The sequence below is a fragment of the Lagenorhynchus albirostris genome, chromosome 10 (assembly GCF_949774975.1).
Source record: "Lagenorhynchus albirostris chromosome 10, mLagAlb1.1, whole genome shotgun sequence".
In the NCBI taxonomy this organism is placed as follows: Eukaryota; Metazoa; Chordata; class Mammalia; order Artiodactyla; family Delphinidae; genus Lagenorhynchus; species Lagenorhynchus albirostris.
Window position 1 is genome coordinate 47,845,781 of NC_083104.1, and position 22,256 is coordinate 47,868,036.

A 22,256-nucleotide genomic window follows, 5' to 3' on the forward strand; every position below is an offset into this window, starting at 1 on the left:
CTGGTTGGAGGGCCCAGGGGGCGGGGGCGGAGGCGCGGGCGGGCGGGGGGCGGAACGGAGTCCCGGGAGCACCTCCGGTGTCCTCCCTCCTCACTCCATTCGGGGCCCTCCCCTGCACTCCTCTCGGACCCGAGGCCGCCCGCGCTGTCGCTGCGGACGAGTGTCCCGCGGCGCCCCCCTCCCGCCGCGCCGTCCGTCGGGCATGGACTCGGGCCGGGACTTCCTGACCCTGCACGGTGAGTACTCGGCCGGCTCGCGGGGGGACCCCGCCTGGGCCGACCTCGAGGAAAGCCGTTCCCGGCCCAGGATGGGGGACCCCCGGTGCCTCGGCCGCTCTCCGCCCCGCCCCGGGCCCGCCCCTCGTCCCTTTTGTCGCACGGAGGAAATCTCCACCCGGGACTGCCGGGCGCAACCCTGGGCGTTTCCAGGCTTGTTCCCCAGACCCGGCCGGTGGGGAGAAGGGTGCGAGTCTCCCCCGGCCCTGCCGCCTCGGGGACTCCCCCTCTCCCTATCCTAGTCACGGACGGGTGGGCTCCAGGGTCCGGCGCGCTCGGAGGGACCGAGGAGGAAAGGAACCAGCATCCACGAATAACCGAGTTATCTTCGCCCAGTCCGGGCCGCCCAGAGAGGCTCCCCAAAGCCCAGGCGTGCCTGGACCGCGTCAGGCAGCGTAGGTGTGGCGGGGTGGGAAGGCTGGGGCGAGGAGGTTTGCGAGGTGAGGTCGGGCCGCGCCGCAGTAACTGCCCAGCGCAGAAATCCTAGTCAGCGACGCCCGGACTGGGAGGGGCAGCCCGATCGCCCCCATCTGCGCACCCTCCTGGCCGGACAGGCCTGAGTCTCAGCTCTAACTGCCTGCTGCTACCCCCCTTTGTCCAGCCGAGCTCTGTCTTCTCCGACCGACCGGGAAACAGTCTGGGCCAGCTCCTTGCCCTATAGCTGTCTCTCCAGGAGAGAGGGCAGCCGCGGGCTCTGGACTGCAGGGACTGGAGGTCTCCTAGCTGCACGGGGGCCCCCAACCTGGACCTGGAATCTCTTTGCTCCAGCCTGGGGACTCACCCACTTTTAGCGTGCTTTGCCCTCCTGCGCCCCAGGTCATCTGCCAGCTCAGCAAACCCTGCCTCTCTTGCACCAATCACCGCTTAACCCGATCTCCCTCTGTTTTCTAGTACCTCTGGAGTCCTTTAGTGCCCACCACCTATCCACCTAAACCATGCATGGATATAATAGAAGGGAAAGAGAAAGCCAGAGCCCTCCAGCTGTCCACTAGAGACCCTCTGGAATTCAGGGACACTCGGAGACGTTCCTTTCAGCCAGTGCCCAGTCTGTCTCATTTTCCTGGTTGTCTCAGATCTGGTCCCCATGGCCCAGAGAGACCTTGCTCAGTGCCCAGAGCTGTTACCCTCACACAAGTAGCCTCAAGGCAAACTCCTTCAGGGTCATGGGATCCCTGCCCTTTCCAGGGCTCCCTCTTCTCCTCTCAGGACAGAGGTGTCTCAGTGCTCCTGCCACCCTGGCAGGAAGGGTGGCTGGGCAGCTCAGAGGATCACAGTAGAGATCTCTGCTTTCTCTCTCATCATCCCTTAGCTAGTGCTGTGTACCCTGCAGACTGCCACCTCTTCCATGCCAGCTTCACATTCAGACCTCCTACAAGCCCTCTGATCGCCTCTGGCTACAGCTGTAGCCTCAGCTCATGTTAGAATGGGCTGCATCCTCAGGCATCTGTGCATTTGCCCGGTCTCTGTCCCTGGGCAGCCCTGGTATCTTCCCTGGAGAGGAAGCCACGTGGAGGCTCATTCAGCGCCTCCCAGTTTTGTGGCATGGGCTTGGCAGCCCTGGTCCATCGTGTTTGAGACCTGCCTCCCAAGTGCCTGACAGTCCAGCTCTTCCTGCGGAGCTGGCAAGAACAGTGCGATCCCAAGCTGTCTCCCTGAAGGCCCTGCTGCTTCTAGCTCATCACCCAAAATTACGTCCCTTAACTGCCTTTTGTTCCCCCTGCAAACCATATCGGCAAGCAAGAATCTGTCAAGGAGAACTGGTGGTGGAAGGGTGTAGTCACTGTGCCCTGTGCTGTTCCAGGTTGTTCACACTTCCACTGGAGAGTCTGCATCTCTTTCATATTTCGGGTCCTCTAGCACTGGACACACTTTCTGGCTTGGGCAGTTGGGGGTCTGCTGCAGAAAGGCTCCCTCCATTGGCCAGGGGGGGTATGGGGGCCACCTAGATAAGAGATGTCCCTTCTGTCCTCGCCCCAGATGCATTCAGAGGCACTGTAGTATACAGACATGGATTATGGAAGTAGACTACCTGGGGTCAAGTCTTAGCTTTTTCATCTTAGACAAATCCCTTGACTTCCTGGTGCCTCAGTTTCCTCATCTGTAAAACGGGGGATAAGAACACTACCTCCCTCATGGATTGCAGTAAGGATTGAATGAGCTAACACATACAAGGCAATAATGAGAACAGTGCCTAGTACCAGCAGGTACAATGTTCCTACAGGAGGCCCACCCCCCAAGTGACCACATCATGTGAGTACTTTGTGAGATGAGGGGGAATAAGGTAGTCCCTAACCAGGAAAAAAGTGACCAGAACCCTTAAGAATCAAAGGGCTCCTGGGGAATTCCCTGTCGGTCCAGTGGTTAAGACTCCATGCTTCCACTGCCAGGGGCCGGGGTTTGAGTCCTAGTCGGGGAACTCAGATCCTGCAAGCCATGCAGTGAGGCCAAAAAAAAAAAAAAGAAGAAGAATCAGGGGCTCCTTCTGGTGCTTCTGAAGCCCTCAGACTGACGCTGTAGTCCCCTGGCCTCCTTCCCTACCCTACTTCCTTTGCTTGCTCCATTCTAGCCAGGCCTGCACTGGCTTCTCCAGCAGGTCCCCAGATGTACCCAAAAAGACCTAACTTCCCAAAGCTCTCCCCTCACTGAACACATCCACCTCCACCTACACTAACTATTCAAACACTGAATCCCTCCCGCCCCACTGTAAAACCTGGCATTAGTAAAAGTGCAAGGTAGGGTGTAAGAGGGGCCTCATCTTGGTCCTAGATTCCAGTCCTGGGTTCCAGTCCTAGCTTTGCCTCTACTTACATTGTGACCCTGAGCAAGTCCCTTTGCCTGTCTGGGCCTGTTTTCTCATCCACGGGAAAGCAATACCTACTGATAGGGGATGTTGTGAGGATAAAGCACTAGTGGGCAAAGGAATTCTAGGTTGGCAAAGAAGTCAGTACCCCCAAGAGATAACGGTTCCAGATCCATCATAGCAATTTGGGGTAGCCAGACCCCTACCCTCCTCAATTATGTTTCAAAGCTGTCTGTCCCTGGGATTCCATGCCCACACAACACAGACACACACTGATCCACACTGATCTTAACTTTTTTGTGCCCTGGACCACTTTGGCAGTTAGGTGAAGCCTGTGGACCCCTTCTCAGGATCATGTTTTTAAATGCATAAAATAAAATACATAAAAAAGAATTCAAAGGAAGCAAATTGTATTGAGATGTGATTCTATCCATAGGTCCTCGGGGAGTCCTTGGCCCTCTGATTAAACCATTAAACCATCACGTGGTTTCTCTAAAACAGAGGTTCCCCTTACAATCAGCTCCCTCAGCTCCAAATGAAGAACAATATTTCTGTGCCCATATTCCAGCTCACCTACATTAACACACATTCTCATGATTTATTTTTCTCCGAGGTGTGACCTTAGGCAAGTTGCTCTGCACTTCAGTTTGTTATTATTGCTGTGCTTGTCTGTGCTAATAACTGGCTTTGCCAGTGACTCACTGTCAATGCTGGTGACTGGAGCTGCGGTGAGGCGAGTGAAGAAACTATTCAGAGGCGGAGAGTAAAAGAGAGGAGTGAGTCAGGCCTCTGGGTGGTGTCCTGACCTTGGCACACAGTAGGGGCTCCATAAATAATTGCTGGGTGAATGAAAAGCAAGACGTAACTTACATGAAAGGGCCCACTGTTCCGAGCACACTGGCAGCACAGTTTTATATGGAGTTGGAGTCCTCCTCACCTATTTATCAAAGCAAGCCTGTGTTAATGGACTCATTTTTAAGACCAGCATTTTTTCAAGAATTCCATTCGCATTTGGAGCCTTGGAGATTATCCCACTCAGGTAGCGGAACTCTCAGAGAAGGAAACGCCTCCCTGAGGTTTACATGTGAGGCAACAGCCCGTTGAGTCACAATGAATTCGTTGAGGAACTGAGGTAAAATATTTGGCGGGTTCCGCTGTCCGGCCCGGGCTCCATCCCCAGCTCCTTCCTATCCCGCCCCACCCGGTTGTCCGCTAGACTCTGCAGCCCAGGCTGCCGCCCGGCCGGGCTTACCTCCCGGCTCAATCTTGCCCAGCCCTCCAGTCCTCCGCCAGACCTCCAGCTAAGTGTTTAGAATTCGCGGCTCAGGCTCCGCCCCCTGGTAGGACTGCCTCCACAGTCGAGGTTCCGCCCCTCCCTGCTGGAAAACAAAATGCCTTTGCAGTGAGGGACCCTCCCCCGGTTTGTCCCCTGGGCCCTGGCTCCGCCCCCGGCCGTCTTCCTGGCTACCTCTGCCCCACGTCGCCTCGCAGACTCGGCTCCTCCCGCTCCCCATCTCTTTGGCTCTGGCTCCACCCCAATCCGCTTTCTGGGCTCTGACTTTCACCACTGATCTTCTTCCCGGGTTATGGATTTGTCCCACTTCACCTCCCGGCCCCGGTTCCTCCTCCTCTCCCCGCCTTGATTCCGCTCTCGCCGCACCTCCTGGGGGCATCGGTCCTGCCCCTCTGGAACTGTCCCTGCCTCCTAGGGTATGGCCCCGCCCCTTCAGCACAGATTTCTGTATCGCCCCGCCTCTAGAGCCATGGCCCGACCCTTCACTGCCCCGCCCCCACGGGTTCTAGCCCCGCCCGTCCACTCCAGGTCTCCGCCCCTGCTCCACTCTAAGGAGGCCGTTCCGCTCCTAGGGCCAGGGCTGCCTTCTGGACGCCACACTGTCCCGGGCCAGGCTCAGCGGGCGGCGGGGGCACTTCGGAACGTCATGCAGTGCCTGGGGGTCAGGCGCCGAAGCCGGAGCCAGAGCCGCTCCAGAGAGCTCTACCTGCAGGAGCAGAGCCTCGAGGTGGCAGCTCTCAATGAGCAGAGGCTGGGTAAGGGATGCAGGGCGCCCCCCCCCACCCCCCGAGATCTGCGGAGGCTGGGAAGGCAGCTGGGACAGGACTCAGACTGTATGTTCCTGATCTCGGGGACTGGACCTGTATAGTTCTGTGAGTGTGTGACCCACGGTGGGGCTGTGTTTGCGGGCATGGCATGTGGAGTGAGTACTGGGGGCGGGGATTGGTTACCCTGCGCCTTGCCACCCCCAAACCATCCTGTTTACAAACCTAGTGGTGATTCTGTCACTTGTATGGTAGTGGGGGCCACTGTGCAGCAATAATGATATGCAATGCTGTGTAACCTAGTGGCACCAGTGTGACAGTGTGCGATCCAGGGTGATGCTGTGTACCATGTGTGACTGTGGGTGACCCAGGTGACTGAGTGATTCTGTCATCTCTGTTATGGTGTGTGTGTTCTGTGGGTGTTCTGCTGTTACTCTTTGTGGCAGCATGCCCCTGAGAGGTGGCTGTATAAGGTAATGTTTTCTAGCATCGGCCCTGTGGGCAAGCTTCTGAGTCCCGACTCTACCATGTAACTTCCTTGAGCCTCCGTTTCATCATCTGGAAAATGGGAACAATGATAGTGCCTTCCTCACAGGGTTGTTCAAGGGATTAAATACATGTGCTAAGAACAGGATCTTATTCAAACATGAACTATTATTATTATTATGGTGACTGCTATTATTATGACGACGATGATGTTCTGTACACAACTGTACGTTGTGTGGCTGTGTGTGACTCCATGTAATAATATGTGTCACCGTGTGTGGCCCATTGTCTCTTCCTGGTTGTGTATGGCAGTGTGTGATGAGTACGGTGGTGTGGTGTGTGTGACTGTGTATGTGTGTGGCTATATCTGTGTAGCTGTGTATTGCTATGAGTCCCAGACTCAGTTTGTTTCCATGAGGCCTCACCCTAGGTACATGGGCAGGGCTCCTGGCACCACCCCCACCACCAGCCTCCTATTAGCACTGTAGCCCCTCTGCACTCCCCATGTGTGCCACTAGCCTGGGCAGGTTGGTGAGGCTGCAAGGTCGACCCAGGGGCCCCTGAGCTCAGAGGCCCCTCAGCACCACCCTCCCGCAGGAGGAGAAGGTGCTTCAGCTGAGTGAGTGGGGCTGAACGAAGGGCCCATAGACCTTCTGGGTGCTAAGGGAGCAAGGGAGGGGGGGCGGGCAGCCCAGAGGCCTCAGAAACAAAAGGGCCTCAAATGAGGCTCAGAGATGGAGGTGTCTGCTTAGGTCGCCCAGCGGCCTGGAGGGCCACTAATATCAAGACCCACCTTGGGACCGAGGTCTGTGTTCCGGAAGCCATGTCGGCAACCAGGGGACTTATCTCTGCCTGACCGCAGACAGGGCCACAGTCTGGCTCCAGGACAGGATGAACATGTCATCTGCTCACAGCCTTTTCCAGAACCAGAGGGTGGGGCTCACCTTCCGCCCCTGTGCGCCGCCCCTCCCCCCCATCTGTGCCATGCGCAGTGGCTTGTCCTAATGCCCTAGCCGGGGAGGGGCGGTACAGCCAGAAGCCAGAGGGTAAGGAGATGACCCCCCTGCCAGATGACCTCAGCCTTGGAAAGGACAGTGGAATCCCCCAGCTGAGCTGAGGCTGCTCTCTCCTCCGGCGGCTGGGAACTACCCTTCCCGGCCTCTGTCTTGAGCCCCACAGACACAGCCACCAGTTGAGGACATCCTGGAGGAGCCCCCTCCTCCCTCAATGGGCCTCCCCTCGGGCTGGAGGGAAACTGCTGACGCTAAGGCAGGGGGTGGAGAGAGCTGGGACCAAGGTGGGGGAAGGTCACATCAGACTGTCACCTCTGAGGAGGTCTTGAGACACCTCCTTACTCAGTGCTGTTGGGGAAACAGAGGCACAGAGAGGGAAGGAGGTTTCCTGAAGCCATGGGTGTGGGGGGCTGTTAGCACGTGGCTGTGTCTCCACTGGAAGCAGGAGATTGGGGAGGGATAGGGGGTGGGTGGCTGAGGCCCGGGGAAGTGGTCCAGAAGATTCTGTAGGTCCTGAGTGTGTGTGGAGCAGGCTGGCTGGGGCATAGGGAGTGGGGTCATGGATAAACTGGGAGAGCACATCAGGGGCTGAGGATCTGGGTTCAGAAAGGAAAAGCCTATAGGCCTAGGTACAGGCCCCTCAGACTGGACCCACACGGTCCCTGATGCCACCACTCTGCTGGAGCAGAAGGATAAAGATTGCTGAAAAGCCACAGAGTTTTTGTTTTGGGGTCAGAAGTGAGGTGAGGTAGTCCATCGGCTCTGAATGGAGCTGGCTGCTGGACTCCATGTGGCCAGGGTGATAGGCTAGGGTGGTCTTTTGGTCCCAGCTTCCTTCAGGTCACTCTGACCCCTAGGAGGAGCCCACTAAGTCTTTCAGAGCCAGGCCATTTCCTAGGGGTCTGGTCACCCAGGAACCAGGTGTTCTTGAATTAGCTGCCCTCTCTTTGTCCATTCAGCTGTGGGTGGCAGGTCATAGTGTATAAAGTGTGGCCTTGAGTGGGTGGGTGTCCAAAGGTTTACGTGGCCTCAGCTGGCAACACAGATGCCTTCCTGGAGAAGGCAGGGCTCCAGAATCAGGTTGGAACAAGGGTGACGGAGGGAGAAGTGAACAGAGAGCTGAGGATGAGGCTGGTGAAAAATGGGCTGAGAGGGTCCAGTGGTGGGCATGGCCAGCATGGGGCCTGGGGCAGCAGGGACCCTAGAGGAGGTAGCATCTTACCAGCTCTGCCCCCTAGGTCTACAGGATGACAAGGACCTACAGGCACTGCTGAAGGGCAGCCAGCTCTTGAAGGTGAAGTCCAACTCATGGCGGAGAGAACGCTTCTACAAGCTGCAGGAGGACTGCAAGACCATCTGGCAGGAGTCCCGCAAGGTCATGCGGACCCCAGAGTCCCAGCTGTGTGAGTGCCCTGGGCTGCAGGGGGAGGGGCAGGGTGCTGCACCTGCACTTGGTTGGGGAAACTGACACTGGTCAGGGTAGGGTGGGGCTGGAGGTCAGTCGTGGACCAGGACCAAAGGTAGGAAAACTGAGGCCTGGCCTGGCGGGGCAGAGGTTGGTCATGCAAACAGGACCAGATATGCGGAAACAGCCTGGCCAGGGTTGGGGAGAGGAGCCAGTTAAATCACTGATAGGGAAACTGAGGCCTAGCCTGGGCTAGAGAGGGCAGTCATGGACCAAGGACCACAGATGGACATGCTCAAGCCTTTTGGGTGTGGGACTCCATAGCCATGACCACAGATGGGGAAAGCCGGGCTCCCAAGTAGGGAGGGAGCTAGACAGTGTTGCCTGAATTCCCAGGTAACCACCCGGACATTTGTGGGAAGGAGGGAAGGAGGGAGGACTAGGGCCCAGGTGTGGTGAGGCCCAAAGTCCAGGGGCAGATAAGGCCCTTCCAGGTAGCAGTGGCCAGGATGTGAGGTGGGGCTGCAGGAGGCAGCTCCTCCCTGGGCTGGGACCAGAAAGAGAGCCTGGGGTGGAGCAGGGCTGGGACTTGCACAGAGAGGCCTTGGCTGGGCAGCTCCCTTGGGGTTGTGGACCTGAGGGCTTTCTGGAAGCTTTAGAAAAGGTCCAAGACGCCAAAGCTCAGGCCTGCAGATGGAGAGTGCCCCCTGCAAGGTCTTAGGAAGAAAGTTCTGCCACTGCTGCTGCCCTTTTACACAGAATGCCCTAAAAATCTTGTAAAATGAGAGGTTCCCTCTGCACCTTTACTTGGTGGGAAAATTTTAGACCAAAGCTATCCAAAAGAACTTTCTATGATAATGGGAATGTCCTGTATCTGTGCTGTCCAATATGTTAGCTACTAGCCACCTGTGGCCATTGAGCACTTGAACTGTGGCTAGTGTGACTGAGGAAATGAATTCTTTTTTTTTTTGGCTGTGCTACTGCACAGCATGTGAGATCTTACTTCCCCGACCAGGGATTGAGCCTGAGCCCCCTGCTTTGGAAGTGTGGAGTCTTAACCACTGGACCGCCAGGGAAATCCCACAAATTCTTAATTTTACTGAACTTTAACTAATTTATATCTAAATAACCACGTGTGGCTGGGGGTACAGAAGGATCACTGCAGCTGGATTTCTCACACAGTCCAAGTCCCTGGAAATCCCTCACCCATTCACCTGCCCTCGGCTGTAGAGATGGGGCAGGCAGGGTCAGCCCACTGGCAGGTCTCTGGGGAGTGAGACCAGACACAGGTGACAGGGCCCAGGTGGGAAGGGGGCAGGAGAAAAGGGAGGGGCGGCCCACTGAGGGTGTCTCAGGAAGGGTCTGCCAGGCCCCGGGACACTGGACAGAAACCTGAGAAGGTGTTGCCTGTGGCAGGTCAGAGGGGAGGCAGGACAGGAGCAGGGTCCGATGCGGAGAGCCCGGCTGGGTCCTGGGGGCAGTGGGCCATGGGAGGTCTGAGCAGGGCAGGGCAGGGTGGGAGGGGATGGAGCCTGAAGTGCTCTCAGGAAACTACCCTGCGTGCCTGTTGGCCACGTAACACAGGAGTGACCTGGCCCTTGCCTCTGTCTGTGGCTCCAGCCAGGTTCCTTCACAGGCCTCTGCCCTGATATGGGGTTTCCTGTTAGACGCTGGCGGTTGGCGGCACCGTGGGAATGGGGCATCATACTGTCTGAGCCCTGGGACTCCTGGGAGCCCACCCCCCCAGCCAGTACACGTGCATGGTTCCCAGTGTGAGCCAAGCACCTGGCGGGGGTGGGCAGGGGGCAGACTGAGGAGTGGGAGATGTGGGCCTTTCCAGACCTGAGCTGGTGAGCTGGGAACCTCATACCGGCACAGCTGGGAGCACAAGGGCAGGAGGAACCTCCCGGGCAGCAGACCCAGTGTGAGCAAAGGTGCAGGGGCAAGAACAAGGAAGGGCCGTGAGTGAGGGGGCTGCACCCTGACAGGAGGGGCCACAGGGGCGACAGGTTGGGGGTTGGGCACCAGGTGCGCTCCGGTGAGGAGCATGGCTGGAAGAGGGCTTTTTCCATGTCAGAGACCCAGAGACAGGTCTGGGCTGAGCATGCCCATCGGGCATGTGCACCACATGCTTCCCTCCTCTAAGTGAGCAGTGAGACTGCCCTCCACTGTGCTCCCCCCCCCAGGGAAACTGAGGCCAGGAGATGGGGGTGGGGAGCAGTCCCCAGTTCTCTTTGCCTCTGCTTCCTGGTCCGGAAGTTGCCCCCATCCCAATGCCACTAGCCTCCCTCAGCTCTGGTTCCCATAGGCAGACAAGGATTATCATCAGCAGGGAAGGCGTCTGGATTCTTTCTCCGCTGCCCAGGCTTCCTGTTTCCACTCCCAGCCTGGGGCAGCTACAGCTGGTGTGGGACCTAGAGGGACACGGAAGGTTGTGAGCGGAGCGATTCAGCAGGGATATCCCCTGCATCCCACATGGCCCAGGGTTCGCGTGTCTCACACCTCAGAGCCTGCTTCCTGGACAGGCACATGCCACACATCTGGGGCCTGCAGGTGGCCAGGAGGCCACCACCGGGAAGGACAGGCAGGCTCTCAGCCAGAGCTGGTCTAGACCCAGGAAAGATGGACGTGGATGGCTCAGGATGGGGATGGGGATGGGGCAGGGGCAGGGGCAGGGGCAGAGCCTGGCTCCTGATGCGGGGAGGCCCAGCATGAGCCCCTCCCAGCCAGGCCAGGGAGGGCACCTTGGGGTTTCAGGCAGGTGAGCAGGGCCTTGCTGCTCCCTAAAGCTTGGAAGGTTGGGCTGTGACAGGACAGCCCCCGTCGCTGGTTCCCAAGGGCAGAATGATGTCATCTCAGACCCCCAGGGGCACCCTCCAGTCTACCTCTTGGGATCCTGGAGCACCATTCCTGCCAAGGGGCTCCCTGAGATCAGGACACACAGATACATGCAGGGCAAGGCCCTGGCTGCTCCCCTGACACAAGCACTTCCCCCTCTGTCAGGAGAGGGGCCTGGAGGCTCCCATGGCTGTCTTGAGGGAGGCGAAGGGCCCAAAGTCAAGCACAACAGGAGAGTGTGTGGCCTCCTCTCCGTCACAGGCCCCAAGCTCCAGAATGGTCTCTCTCTATCTCTGTATGAGAGCCCTGCCCTGCCCCACTCCTCTCCCAGGGGCCCTGCTTCCTCCCAGCACAGAAACAGGAGGCCTGGGACCCTAGGTGCCCTTCCCACCCTAAAGTCAATCTCTCTCTGCCTGGGCGTTTCCATGTGTACGCTATAGCTGTGTCTCGTTCCTTCTCCACCTCAGCCTCTTTTTGTCCCCCGCTCTGCCCATCTTCCTGCCCCTCACGGCTCTCTCTGCCCACCTCCACCCTCTTCTTGCAGTCTCCATCGAGGACATTCAGGAGGTGCGGATGGGGCGCCGCTCAGAGGGCCTGGAGAAGTTTGCCCGGGACGTGCCTGAGGACCGCTGCTTCTCCATCGTCTTCAAGGACCAGCGCAATACTCTAGACCTCATCGCCCCATCGCCCACCGAAGCCCAGCACTGGGTGCAGGGCCTGCGCAAGATCGTCCATCACTCGGGCTCCATGGACCAGCAGCAGAAGCTGCGGCAGTATCCTTTTGGTGGCAGTGGGTCCAGGCCCAGCGGGTGGGTACTGGCTATGGTCGTCCCCAGGACAACCTGGGTATGGAAGACACGCAGCTTGGGCCATCATACCAAAATACCATAGACTGGGTGGCTTAAACAACAGAAATTAATTTTCTCACCGTTCTGGAGGCTGGAAGTCCAAGGTCAGGGTGCCAGAGGATCGGGTTCTGGTGGGAGCTCTCTTCCTGGCTTGTAGATGGCTGCCTTCTTTCTCACTGTCTTCACATGGCAGAGAGAGAGAGAGAGCACAAGATCTCTGGTGTCTCTTCTTTTTTTCTTTTCTTTTTTTAAAGATAAATTTATTTATTTGTTTGTTTATTTTTGGCTGCATTGGGTCTTCGTTGCTGCCCGCGGGCTTTCTCTAGTTGTGGGGAGCGGGGGCTACTCTTTGTTGCAGTCCGCGGGCTTCTCATCGTGGTGGCTTATCTTATTGCAGAGCACAGGCTCTAGGCGCACAGGCTTCAGTAGTTGTGGCAGGCGGGCTTCAGTGTTGTGGCACACGGGCTCAGTAGTTGTGGCTTGCGGGCTCTAGAGCACAGGCTCAGTAGTTGTGGCGCACGGGCTTTGTTGCTCCGTGGCATGTGGGATCTTCCTGGACCAGGGCTCGAACCCGTGTCCCCTGCACTGGCAGGCGGACTCTGAACCACTGCACCACCAGGGAAGTCCCTCTGGTGTCTCTTCTTTTATGGGCATTAATCCCATCATGAGGCCCCCACTCATGACCTCATCTAAGTCTCTCAAGGCCCCATCTCCAAATACATCACATTGAGGGTCAGGGCTTCAACATATGAATTTGGGAGAACACAAAGGAAGCAGGGAGGGTACTTGGAGCCCTCTTTGGTCTACTCTGACCCAAGGGCCAGACAACAGTGCAGCCCCCTGAAGTCCCTCATCCCCCCTAGGTAACCAGCATGGAGTGGGGAGGCTGAGGGGAGCTGCCTGCTTCAGTGGGAGACCTAGTCTCAGATATTTTAATGTTTCCTAGGGTTAACTGCATTTTTTTCCTCTGGGAGTTTGGAAGGCCATGATACACTCCCACTTGCCCCCATATCCTGTGCCACTCTTTGGGGAGTCATCACGTTCCCCCAGTCCCAGTGTGCAGGCCAGCCTGCGGGCTTGAAACAAATTCACTTCAAAGTCCAGGTGCACAGCAACACAGTAGTCTATGGTTCAAAGTGATCAGCCTTCTGGTATGTAGGATTAGGGTGGAACCAGCACCGGCTCCTTTTTTTCTTTTTAAATGACAGCTTTATTGAGATATAGTTCACATACCATATAATTCATCCACTTAAAGTGTACAAGTCCATTTTTTAGTGTATTCAGAGTTATGCAACCATCACCCCCAAAAGACACCCCATGCCCTTTAGCAGTCCCCATTTCCCCACAACCCCCCAGCCCTAGACAACCACTAATCTACTTTCCGTCTCTATACATTTGTCTTTTCTGGACCTATTATATAAATGGAATCATACAGTCTCTTGTGACTGGCTTCTTTCACTTAGCATAATGTTTTTAACGTTCGTCCATGTCGTAGCATGTGTTTGTACTTCATGCCTTCTGTTTGCCTAATAGTATTCCACCGTGTGGCCATTCCACATTTTACTTATCCAATCAGCAGTTGATGGACATTTGGGTTTCTGCTTCTCTGAATAATGCTGCTGTGAACATTTGTGTATAAGTTTTTGTGTGGACATATGTTCTCATTTCTCTTGAGTATATACCTAGAATTTCTGAGTCTTGTGGTGACTATATATTTAACCTTTTGAGGAAATGCCAAACTATTTTCCAAAGAGGAAATTTACATTCCCACCAGCAGTGTCTGAGAGTTCTGATTTTTCACATCTTCACTAACCCTTGCTATTATCTGCCTTTTTTTTCTTTTATTATAGCCATCCTTGTGGGTTTGAAGTGGCATTTCACTGTGGTTTTGATTTGCATTTCCTTGATAGCTAACGGTGTTGAGCATCTTTACATGTGGTTATTGGCCATTTGTATATCTCTTTGGAGAAACAGCTATTCAATAGATCCTTTGCCCATTTGTTGTTGTAAAGTTCTTTTTTTATGGATCTATTTATTTTAATTTTAAATTGTGGTAATATATACATAACATGAAATTTACTATCTTAACCATTTTTAAGTGTACAGTTCAGTAGTGTTAAGTACATTCACATTGTTGTGCAACCATTTCCAGAACTCTTTTCATCTTGTAAAACTGAAACTCTGTACCCATTAAACAGTAACTCCCCATTCCACCCTCCCCCAGGTCCTGGCAACCACTGTTGTACTTTCTGTCCCTATGAACTTGATTACTCTTAAGTTCCTCATATAAGTGGACTCATACAGTATTTGTCATTTTGCCACTAGCTTATTTCACTTAGCATAATGTCCTCAAGTTTCATCCATGTTGTCACATGTTAGAACTTCCATCCTTTTAAATGCTGAACAATATTCCATTGTATGTATATTACCACACTTTGTTTATTCATTTGTCCATTAATGGACACTTAGGTTGCTTCCACTTTTTGTCCATCATGAATAATGCTGCTATGAACGTGGGTGTACAAGTATCTTTCTGAGGCTCTGTTGTCAATTCTTTGGGGTATATACCAAGAAGTCAGATTGTTAGATCATATGGTAATTCTATTTTCAATTTTTTTGACGACCCACTATACTGTTTCCTATAGCATCTGTACCACTTTACATCCCCACCAACAGTGCACAAGGGTTCCAGTTTCTCCACGTCCTTACCAACACTTGTTATTTCTTTTTTAAATAGGTCTCTTACTGTGGTTTTGACTTGCATTTCCCTAATGATTAATAATATTGACCATTTTTTAATGTGCTTTTGTATATCTCCTCTGGAGAAATGTTTATTCAGATCTCTGGTCCTTTTTTTTTTTTTTTTGGCAGTACACGGGCCTCTCACTGTTGTGGCCTCTCCCGTTGTGGAGCACAGGCTCCGGACGCGCAGGCTCAGCGGCCATGGCTCATGGGCCCAGCCGCTCCACAGCATGTGGGATCTTCCCGGACCGGGGCACGAACCCGTGTCCCCTGCATCGGCAGGCAGACTCTCAACCATTGTGCCACCAGGGAAGCCCTCTGGTCCATTTTTTAATTGAGCTGTCTTTTTATTATTGAGTTGTAAGAGGTTTTTTTTTTAGATATTCTAAATATTTTTAAAATATTCTAATATTTTAAAAATATTCTTATCAGATATACGCTCTGCAAATAATTTCTCCCATTCTGTGGGTTCTTTTCTTTTTTTGGTGGTATTCTCTGAAGCACAAAAGTTTTTAGTTTCAGTGAAGTCTAATTCATTTACTTTTTGCTTTTGTTGCTTGTGTTTTTTGATGTCACATCTAACGTAAAGTCACAAACATTTACTCATATATTTTCTTCTTATAGTTTTAGCTCTTGCATTTAGGTCTTTGATCCATTTTGAGTTAGTTTCTGTGTATGGTGTAGTGAGGGATCCAACTTCATTTTTTTTGCATGTAGACATACAGCTGTTCCAGCACCATTTGTTGAAAAGACTATTCTTTCTTCATTGAATCGTCTTTACACCATCTTCAAAAAATCAACTGACCATAAATATGAGGGTTTACTTCACGACTCTCAATTCTCTTCCATTTACCTAAATGTCTCTTCTCACACCAGAACCACAACGTTTTAGTTACTGTAACTTTGTACGAAGTTTTGAAATCGTGAAGTGTGAGTCTTCCAAATTTGTTCTTTTTTTTTCAAGATTGTTTGGACTGTTCTGGGTCCCTTGAATTTCCATATGAATTTGAGGATTGGGTTGTCAGTTTCTGCAAAGTAGCCAGCATGACTGTGATAGGTATTGTGTTGAATCTGTAGATCAGTTTGGAGAGTATTTCTCATTAAACAATATCAAGTCTTCTTTCTGATCAGCAAATATGGGGTATCTTTCCATTTATTTAGATCTTTAATTTCTTTCAACAATGTTTTGTGGCTTTCAGAGTATAAGTTATGTATTAAAAGAATTTGTATTTTTATTTATTTTGATGCTACTGTATGGAATTATTTTATTACATTTTCTGATTATTCATTGCCAATGTATATCCAACTCCTTTGGGGGACACATTTTGAACCCTGTTAGCTCCCTTTACTGTGTACTTTTCAGCATTTCAAAGACTTTTAAGTGTCTTTTCTCAAGGCTATGTCTGCCTGATTTTGAGCTTTCTTTTAAAAATTTTAATTGTTATTTATTTTATTTTTGGCCATGCCTCGAGGTATGCGGGATTTTAGTTCTGACCAGGGATTGAACCTGTGCTCCCTGCAGTGCAAGTGCAGAGTCTTAACCACTGGACCACCAGGGAAGTCCCTGAGCTTTCTTAAAAGCCCAATTCTGTGGCATTTTTGTGATAGTCACTCCTTTTGCACAGGCATGCACTTGGACAATCTCATGGCCTCTGCAGGCTTCTGCTGCCCAGACCTTGAGATCATAAAGCCATCCCAGCCTGCTGAAGAGCAGTTGGCACTGGGACCTCATGCTTGGGTGTACCACTCTGAACTTGATTTTTTAACCTGGAATTCTACTATAATTTTTTTAATGTAAATACACATATTTACATAAAACATACATATATATAAATAAAGGTTTAAAAATATGGGTAGGTTAGAATAAAATTTTAATCTTTAATTTTTTCTGGCTGCATTTCATTTTGCCTAATGATATGTTTGCTAAAAATAGTGGAGATTATACATTTGTATCCATTTTCTGTGTAACATTATATCATAATTATTTCCCTGTGTTAGTATAGTCTCCATAAACAGCTTTATTAATGACTGTGTACTATTCCACTGAATGGATGGACTATAAATTAGTGATCCATTCTTTTAGTGTCAAACATTTCATTTCCTTCACCACTATAAATAACATTGCAAAGAACTATGTTCATAAAACCTTTCAGTATTTAGAAGTATTTCCTTACCAATGGATTCCTAGAAGTGGAATTACTGAGTCAACTGATGTAACAGGTTAAAGCTTTAGCTATCCCTCCATCACTTTCCTAAGGGTTGTACTGATTTACTTTTGCCCACGTGATGGATTTGAGTGTCCATTTCACCTCACCCTTACCTGCACTAGGTAATATACTTTTAAGTTGCTAAATTTTAGTTTAAGAAATTGCATCTCATTTCCAAATTGTTAATAACTTTGACTACTAGTAATGTTTGCAAAAGGTCAGTTTATATCCCTTTCTCATTTAGTTATTAGGGTCATCATACTGTTTTCTTTTTAATGAATTCTTCAAAGGCTTTGCTGCAAATGCTTCCTCCAGTCTGTCAGATAGATGACTTTAGTTTTTCTTTATTTAATCCTCAGAATTTTAAAAAGTTTATATGGCATGATTTATGTTGTTTCTTTTGTGATTTCTTCTGAAGCCTGCTATCATGTTTTCATTGTGCTCATGAGCTCCCATTGTCTTGTTCTATAGTTAGCTCTGTTTTCTGTGGACTGTAGTGTGCAGCTCCTCCTTCTCTAGTTCTCAAGGTCAATTCTGATGGGAGAGATAGAGGGAATGGAGAAGTGGAGGCCTAAGTGCCCCAATCATGACACCATGATCCAGGCTTTGTTTTTGCATGTGATGTCCCCACCTTCTGATCAGTGGCTTGAAATTTGCTGTTTCCTACTAAATAAGCCTCAAGTACTTTCATCAGAAAGCACTATATACTATATAGTGTATAGTATAATTATATGCTATATAGATATATACGATATCTGTAATTGGGTAACAATTATATACTGGAAAGGACATACCTTGAAATGTTAACAGTAGTTACCCCTGGGTGATAGGATTATGGGGGCTTTGTTTATTTACTTTTCTGCATTTTCTAAATTGTCTGTAATGAACCCTTTTAGAGTGAGAAAAGAAATGTTTTTGAAATTCTGAAAGGGTTCAAAGCCAGAAAACAGGAAAAAGACTCCTTCACTGGATGTCACATTTCCTCCAAAGAGGCCACCAGGTCTTCCCTCTGAAATGAGGATATGCCAAAAGTCAGGCCAAATGTCTACAGAGGACCTCAGTCCACCTGGGCCCGGGAGTTGACCCTGAGCTTGAATCATGGCTGTGGCTGGGACCTCGGGGGTCCCAGGGCTCCTGGATTCTTTCCTTACTTCTTGCCCAGCTGGATTCATTCCTGCTTGCGAAAAGCTGACAAAAACAAGGACAACAAGATGAACTTCAAGGAGCTGCAGAACTTCCTGAAGGAGCTCAACATCCAGGTGGACGACAGCTATGCCCGAAAGATCTTCAGGGTGAGGCAGGATGTGAGGGCTGGGTCTGCCTGGCAGTGTGTCCTTGACTGCAGCCCGAGACCTGCTCTGAACCCTGCCCACCTGGCGTCCTGGCTCTGCAGGAATGTGACCACTCTCAGACAAACTCCCTGGAGGATGAGGAGATCGAGACCTTCTACAAGATATTGACCCAGAGGAAGGAGATCGACCTCACCTTCAAGGAGGCTGCGGGCTCGGGGGAGACCCTGTCGGTGGATCAGTTAGTGGTCTTCTTGCAGCACCAACAGCGGGAGGAGGCGGCGGGGCCTGCACTGGCCCTCTCCCTCATTGAGCGCTACGAGCCCAGCGAGATGGGTGAGGGCCTATGACCTGTGGTCCCAGGGCCACACAGGGTGGGGAGACCCCTGGGGAGACGGCAGCCCAAGAGTAGGGAGCTGGCGGGAAGGGGGCACCTCAGCCAGGCTCAGAGCCCCTGGTCAGTATTTCTCTGCCCCAGGAAAGCAGATGGGAGGCAGGGACCCTCTCTTGGTTCCTCCTTCAGGGGATTTGAGGACTCCTCCCCCAGGAAATGGAGAGAGAGAAGGCTGGAAAAGCAGGCACTTTTCCTGCCTCCCTCTTTGTGCCCATGCTGGCCACAAAGCTTTAAGACGTCAAATGGGGGCCCAGTCCTGGAGAAGGAGGAGATGAGGCCCTGCCCTCAGGGGGGGCCTCACAGCATGGGGGACAGAGGAGGAGACAGGGCCCCACCCTGGGATAGTCACGGTCTGGTCAAGAGACTCGAGCTTAGCCGCTTCCAAGAGGTACCGAGGACCAGCTCAGGACGGGAGGCAGGAGGAGTAGGGGGGAGGGGAGTGCGGGGAGGGGGAGTGGGGGGGCCCCTCTCCCCAGAGCGGCGGCGCCAGCCTAGGGTTCTGACGGGCGCCGGCCTCCCGCCTCCCAGCCAAGGCGCGGCGGCAGATGACCAAGGACGGCTTCCTCATGTACCTGCTCTCGGCCGACGGCAGCGCCTTCAACCGGGCGCACCGGCGGGTCTACCAGGACATGGGCCAGCCGCTCAGTCACTACCTGGTGTCGTCCTCTCACAACACCTACCTGCTGGAAGACCAGCTCACGGGGCCCAGCAGCACCGAAGCCTACATCCGGTGGGGCCGGGAGACCTGGGCATGATGGGGCGGGGCCGGGCGGGACCTGGTCGTGATGGGGCGGGGCGGGGCGGGACCTGGTCGGGCAAGCGGGACCTGGGCGGGCAGGCGGGACCTGGGCGGGGCCCGGCCGGGACCGAGGGGCCTAGCCGCCGTCCCACTCGCAGGGCGTTGTGCAAAGGCTGCCGCTGCCTGGAGCTCGACTGCTGGGATGGACCCAACCAGGAACCGGTCATCTATCACGGCTACACCTTCACCTCCAAGATCCTCTTCTGCGACGTGCTCAGGGTCATCCGGGACTACGCCTTCAAGGTGGGCGCGCTTCTGGGCCTGAGGAAGGGGATGCTCGGGCCCACCCACCCCTCCTAATCCGCCCTTGGGCCTCCAGGTGTCCCCCTACCCCGTCATCCTGTCCCTGGAGAACCACTGCAGCCTGGAGCAGCAGCGTGTGATGGCGCAACACCTGCACACCCTCCTGGGCCCCATGCTGTTGGATCGGCCACTGGACAGGGTCACCAGCAGCCTGCCTTCCCCTGAGGTGCCCGATGGGGTGGGGTGCCCAGAGGAGAGGGCAGGGGACTGGCCGGGAGGCCCGCTGCGTCTTGACCAGCTGCCCCTCCACCCTTAGCAACTGAAGGGGAAGATCTTGCTGAAGGGGAAGAAGCTTGGGGGGCTTTTCCTCCCTGGAGGGGAAGGCAGCCCTGAGGCCACTGTGGTGTCAGACGAGGATGAGGCTGCTGAGATGGAGGATGAGGCAGTGAGGCACCAAGTGCAGCACAAGTCCACGGTTTGAGCGGGGGCTATGGAGCGAGGAGGGGAGGGGGGCCCTACCCCACCATCCCCCTCCATCACACTGTGGGGTGTTTGTCTTGTCCGGGTTCTCTGTGGCTGTCACTCAGACCCTCTGCCCCCTCTCTCTGTCTCCCTCTCTGTTCTCTCTCTATCTGGGTTTCTGGCTCTCTCAGTGCCCACCTGCCCCAACCTCTGAACCTAACTTGGGCCTCCCCATGGCCCCCAGGAGGACAAGCTCAGACTAGCAAAGGAGCTCTCAGATATGGTCATTTACTGCAAGAGCGTCCACTTTCTGGGCTTCCCCAGTCCTGGCACCCGTGGGCAGGCTTTCTATGAGATGGCATCCTTCTCCGAGAACCGTGCCCTCCGACTGCTTCAAGAATCAGGTGAGCCCGGCCCTGTCCCCCCAGGGTGCTGTCCATCTGTCTGACCACCTGAGCTGGCCAGGGTCAGGACTGGCTCCCACCCCTCCGGACGTCGCCCAGAGCTGGCACCCCACGCTGTTACCAGACAGAGCTGGTAGGGAGGGGCTTGGACTCACCAGGAGGCCTCCGCTTCTAATGCGCCCACACCCCCCTCAGGAAACAGCTTTGTCCGCCACAATGTGAGTCACCTGAGCAGGATCTACCCCGCCGGGTGGAGAACGGATTCCTCCAACTACAGCCCTGTGGAGATGTGGAATGGGGGCTGCCAGATCGGTACGGGCTGGCTGGGGCTTGGAGGAGGCCTGGGTGAGGGTTTCCGCCTGGAGGGCCACGGGCCAGGAGCCTCTGGGGACCCAGGCAGAGCCAGATGCAGGGATTTGTGGGCTCAGGAGCTGGTAATCTCAGTCTGGAAATATCCCCCACCAGCAAATACAGCGTCTGAAATCCCATTGTTAGCACACTTGTCCTTTGAATTCTGGCAGCAGAAATGGAATGCAAGGTTGGTGTGGTGGGTCAGTTAGGGTGGCAGGAGGGCAGTAGGCATTGGAGTGATCCTGGACCCTGCTTCTGCCTCACCGTGTGACTCTGGGCCTCAGTGTACCCCAAGCAGGCTGGGCTCTGGGGCCCCTGAGGCCAGCCCACAGCCTGTGACTGCTCTGTCCTGCCTGTAGTGGCCTTGAACTTCCAGACACCTGGGCCAGAGATGGACGTATACCAGGGCCGATTCCAGGACAATGGGGCCTGTGGGTATGTGCTGAAGCCTGCCTTCCTGCGAGACCCCAACTCCACCTTCAACTCCCGTGCCCTGGCTCAGGGGCCCTGGTGGGCTCGGAAGCGGCTCAATGTCAGGGTATGGCCAGCCACCGGAGGGACAGATGCCATGGGCCTCCCTTCCCCCTGGCTACCATCCTGAACCCTTAACTGTCCCCCGCCTTTCCTCAGGTCATCTCAGGGCAGCAGCTGCCAAAAGTCAACAAGAATAAGAATTCAATTGTGGACCCCAAGGTGACCGTGGAGATCCATGGCGTGGGCCAGGACGTGGCCAGCCACCAGACCGCTGTGGTCACCAATAACGGTACGTGCTGGGCCTGGGCTGGGCCCGGCTTCTGGAGCCGGTGTCCATGCTGTTGACATGGTGCCTGCACCCCTAGGTTTCAACCCATGGTGGGACACAGAGTTTGAGTTCGAGGTGATTGTGCCTGAGCTCGCCCTCGTGCGCTTTGTGGTGGAGGACTACGATGCCTCCTCCAAGAATGACTTCATTGGCCAGAGCACCATCCCCTTGAACAGCCTCAAGCAGGGTGAGTGTTTGTGGAGGGAGGGGACGACTCGAGGGGAGGCATCTCTTGGGAAGGGGCCGGCTATTCCTCAAAGCATCCTCCCTAAGTGACCAGAACTTCCGCTGTGCGCCCCTCCCCGCCCATCCGCCTGCCAGGATACCGCCACATTCACCTCCTGTCCAAGAACGGAGACCAGCACCCATCTGCCACCCTCTTTGTGAAGGTGGGCCTTCAGGACTAGGCTCGGGGAGTCTGGTGAGGGCTGCCCCGAGCGGACCAGGCCCTCTGTCCACATCTGGAGGGCAGGACAGGGGCTGCTCCCAACCTCTCGCTCAGAGCTGGCAGCCCCGCGCTGCCCTCAGCTCCAACCTACTGTCTGTGTTGCTGCCTCTCGGGAGCCCAGGAGCTGGCCCAGTCCCTGGAGCTGTCCTCAATTCCGTTAGGAATGACACTGCAGCCCGCTCCATCCTCCAGCCGGGCCCTAGGTTGAGGGTTTTTATAAAAATCATAAGACTAAGTACTGTGGTCTCTTTACCTGGACACTGGAAAAATCCCTGTAAGGCATGCGTGCGTGTGTGCATGCCCCAGAGCACTGGAGCCCCAGCACCTCACTCTCCACTTCTCCACCCTCACACTGGAGCAAGGGGGGACATCTGTCCCCCGGGCAGGAGGGA

At 53.9% G+C, this 22,256-nt stretch overlaps 2 protein-coding genes across 6 annotated transcripts in view; one reads left to right on the forward strand and one right to left on the reverse strand.

Annotated features, from left to right (window-relative positions):
• DLEC1 (DLEC1 cilia and flagella associated protein) overlaps positions 1–4,447 on the reverse strand; it is a 106,556-nt gene extending 102,109 nt beyond the window's left edge. Inside the window, exons 1-2 of the mRNA XM_060162335.1 lie at positions 4,328–4,447; positions 3,946–4,012 (exon numbers count right to left, since the gene is read on the reverse strand). The gene's annotated coding sequence lies outside the window, so the exon portion shown is untranslated. The remainder of the gene's footprint in view (positions 1–3,945; positions 4,013–4,327) is intronic.
• PLCD1 (phospholipase C delta 1) lies at positions 66–22,099 on the forward strand. Of its 5 annotated transcripts, XM_060162349.1 has the most exons (16): positions 66–236; positions 4,942–5,124; positions 7,871–8,035; positions 11,420–11,648; positions 17,835–17,964; positions 18,066–18,297; positions 18,884–19,085; positions 19,253–19,397; positions 19,474–19,623; positions 19,714–19,872; positions 20,104–20,263; positions 20,459–20,575; positions 20,974–21,152; positions 21,245–21,377; positions 21,454–21,603; positions 21,738–22,099. In XM_060162349.1, the coding sequence occupies exons 1-16, from the start codon at positions 203–205 to the stop codon at positions 21,821–21,823; spliced, it is 2,454 nt and encodes an 817-aa protein (XP_060018332.1). In that variant the 5' UTR covers positions 66–202; the 3' UTR covers positions 21,824–22,099. The 5 variants fall into 5 exon arrangements, 4 of the variants coding, with proteins under 4 accessions (XP_060018332.1, XP_060018334.1, XP_060018331.1 ...); XR_009542885.1 differs by lacking the exon at positions 21,738–22,099 and having other exon boundaries at positions 68–236; positions 20,974–21,049; positions 21,454–21,593; XM_060162351.1 differs by lacking the exon at positions 4,942–5,124 and having other exon boundaries at positions 69–236.
• Positions 22,100–22,256: the final 157 nt, after the last annotated feature.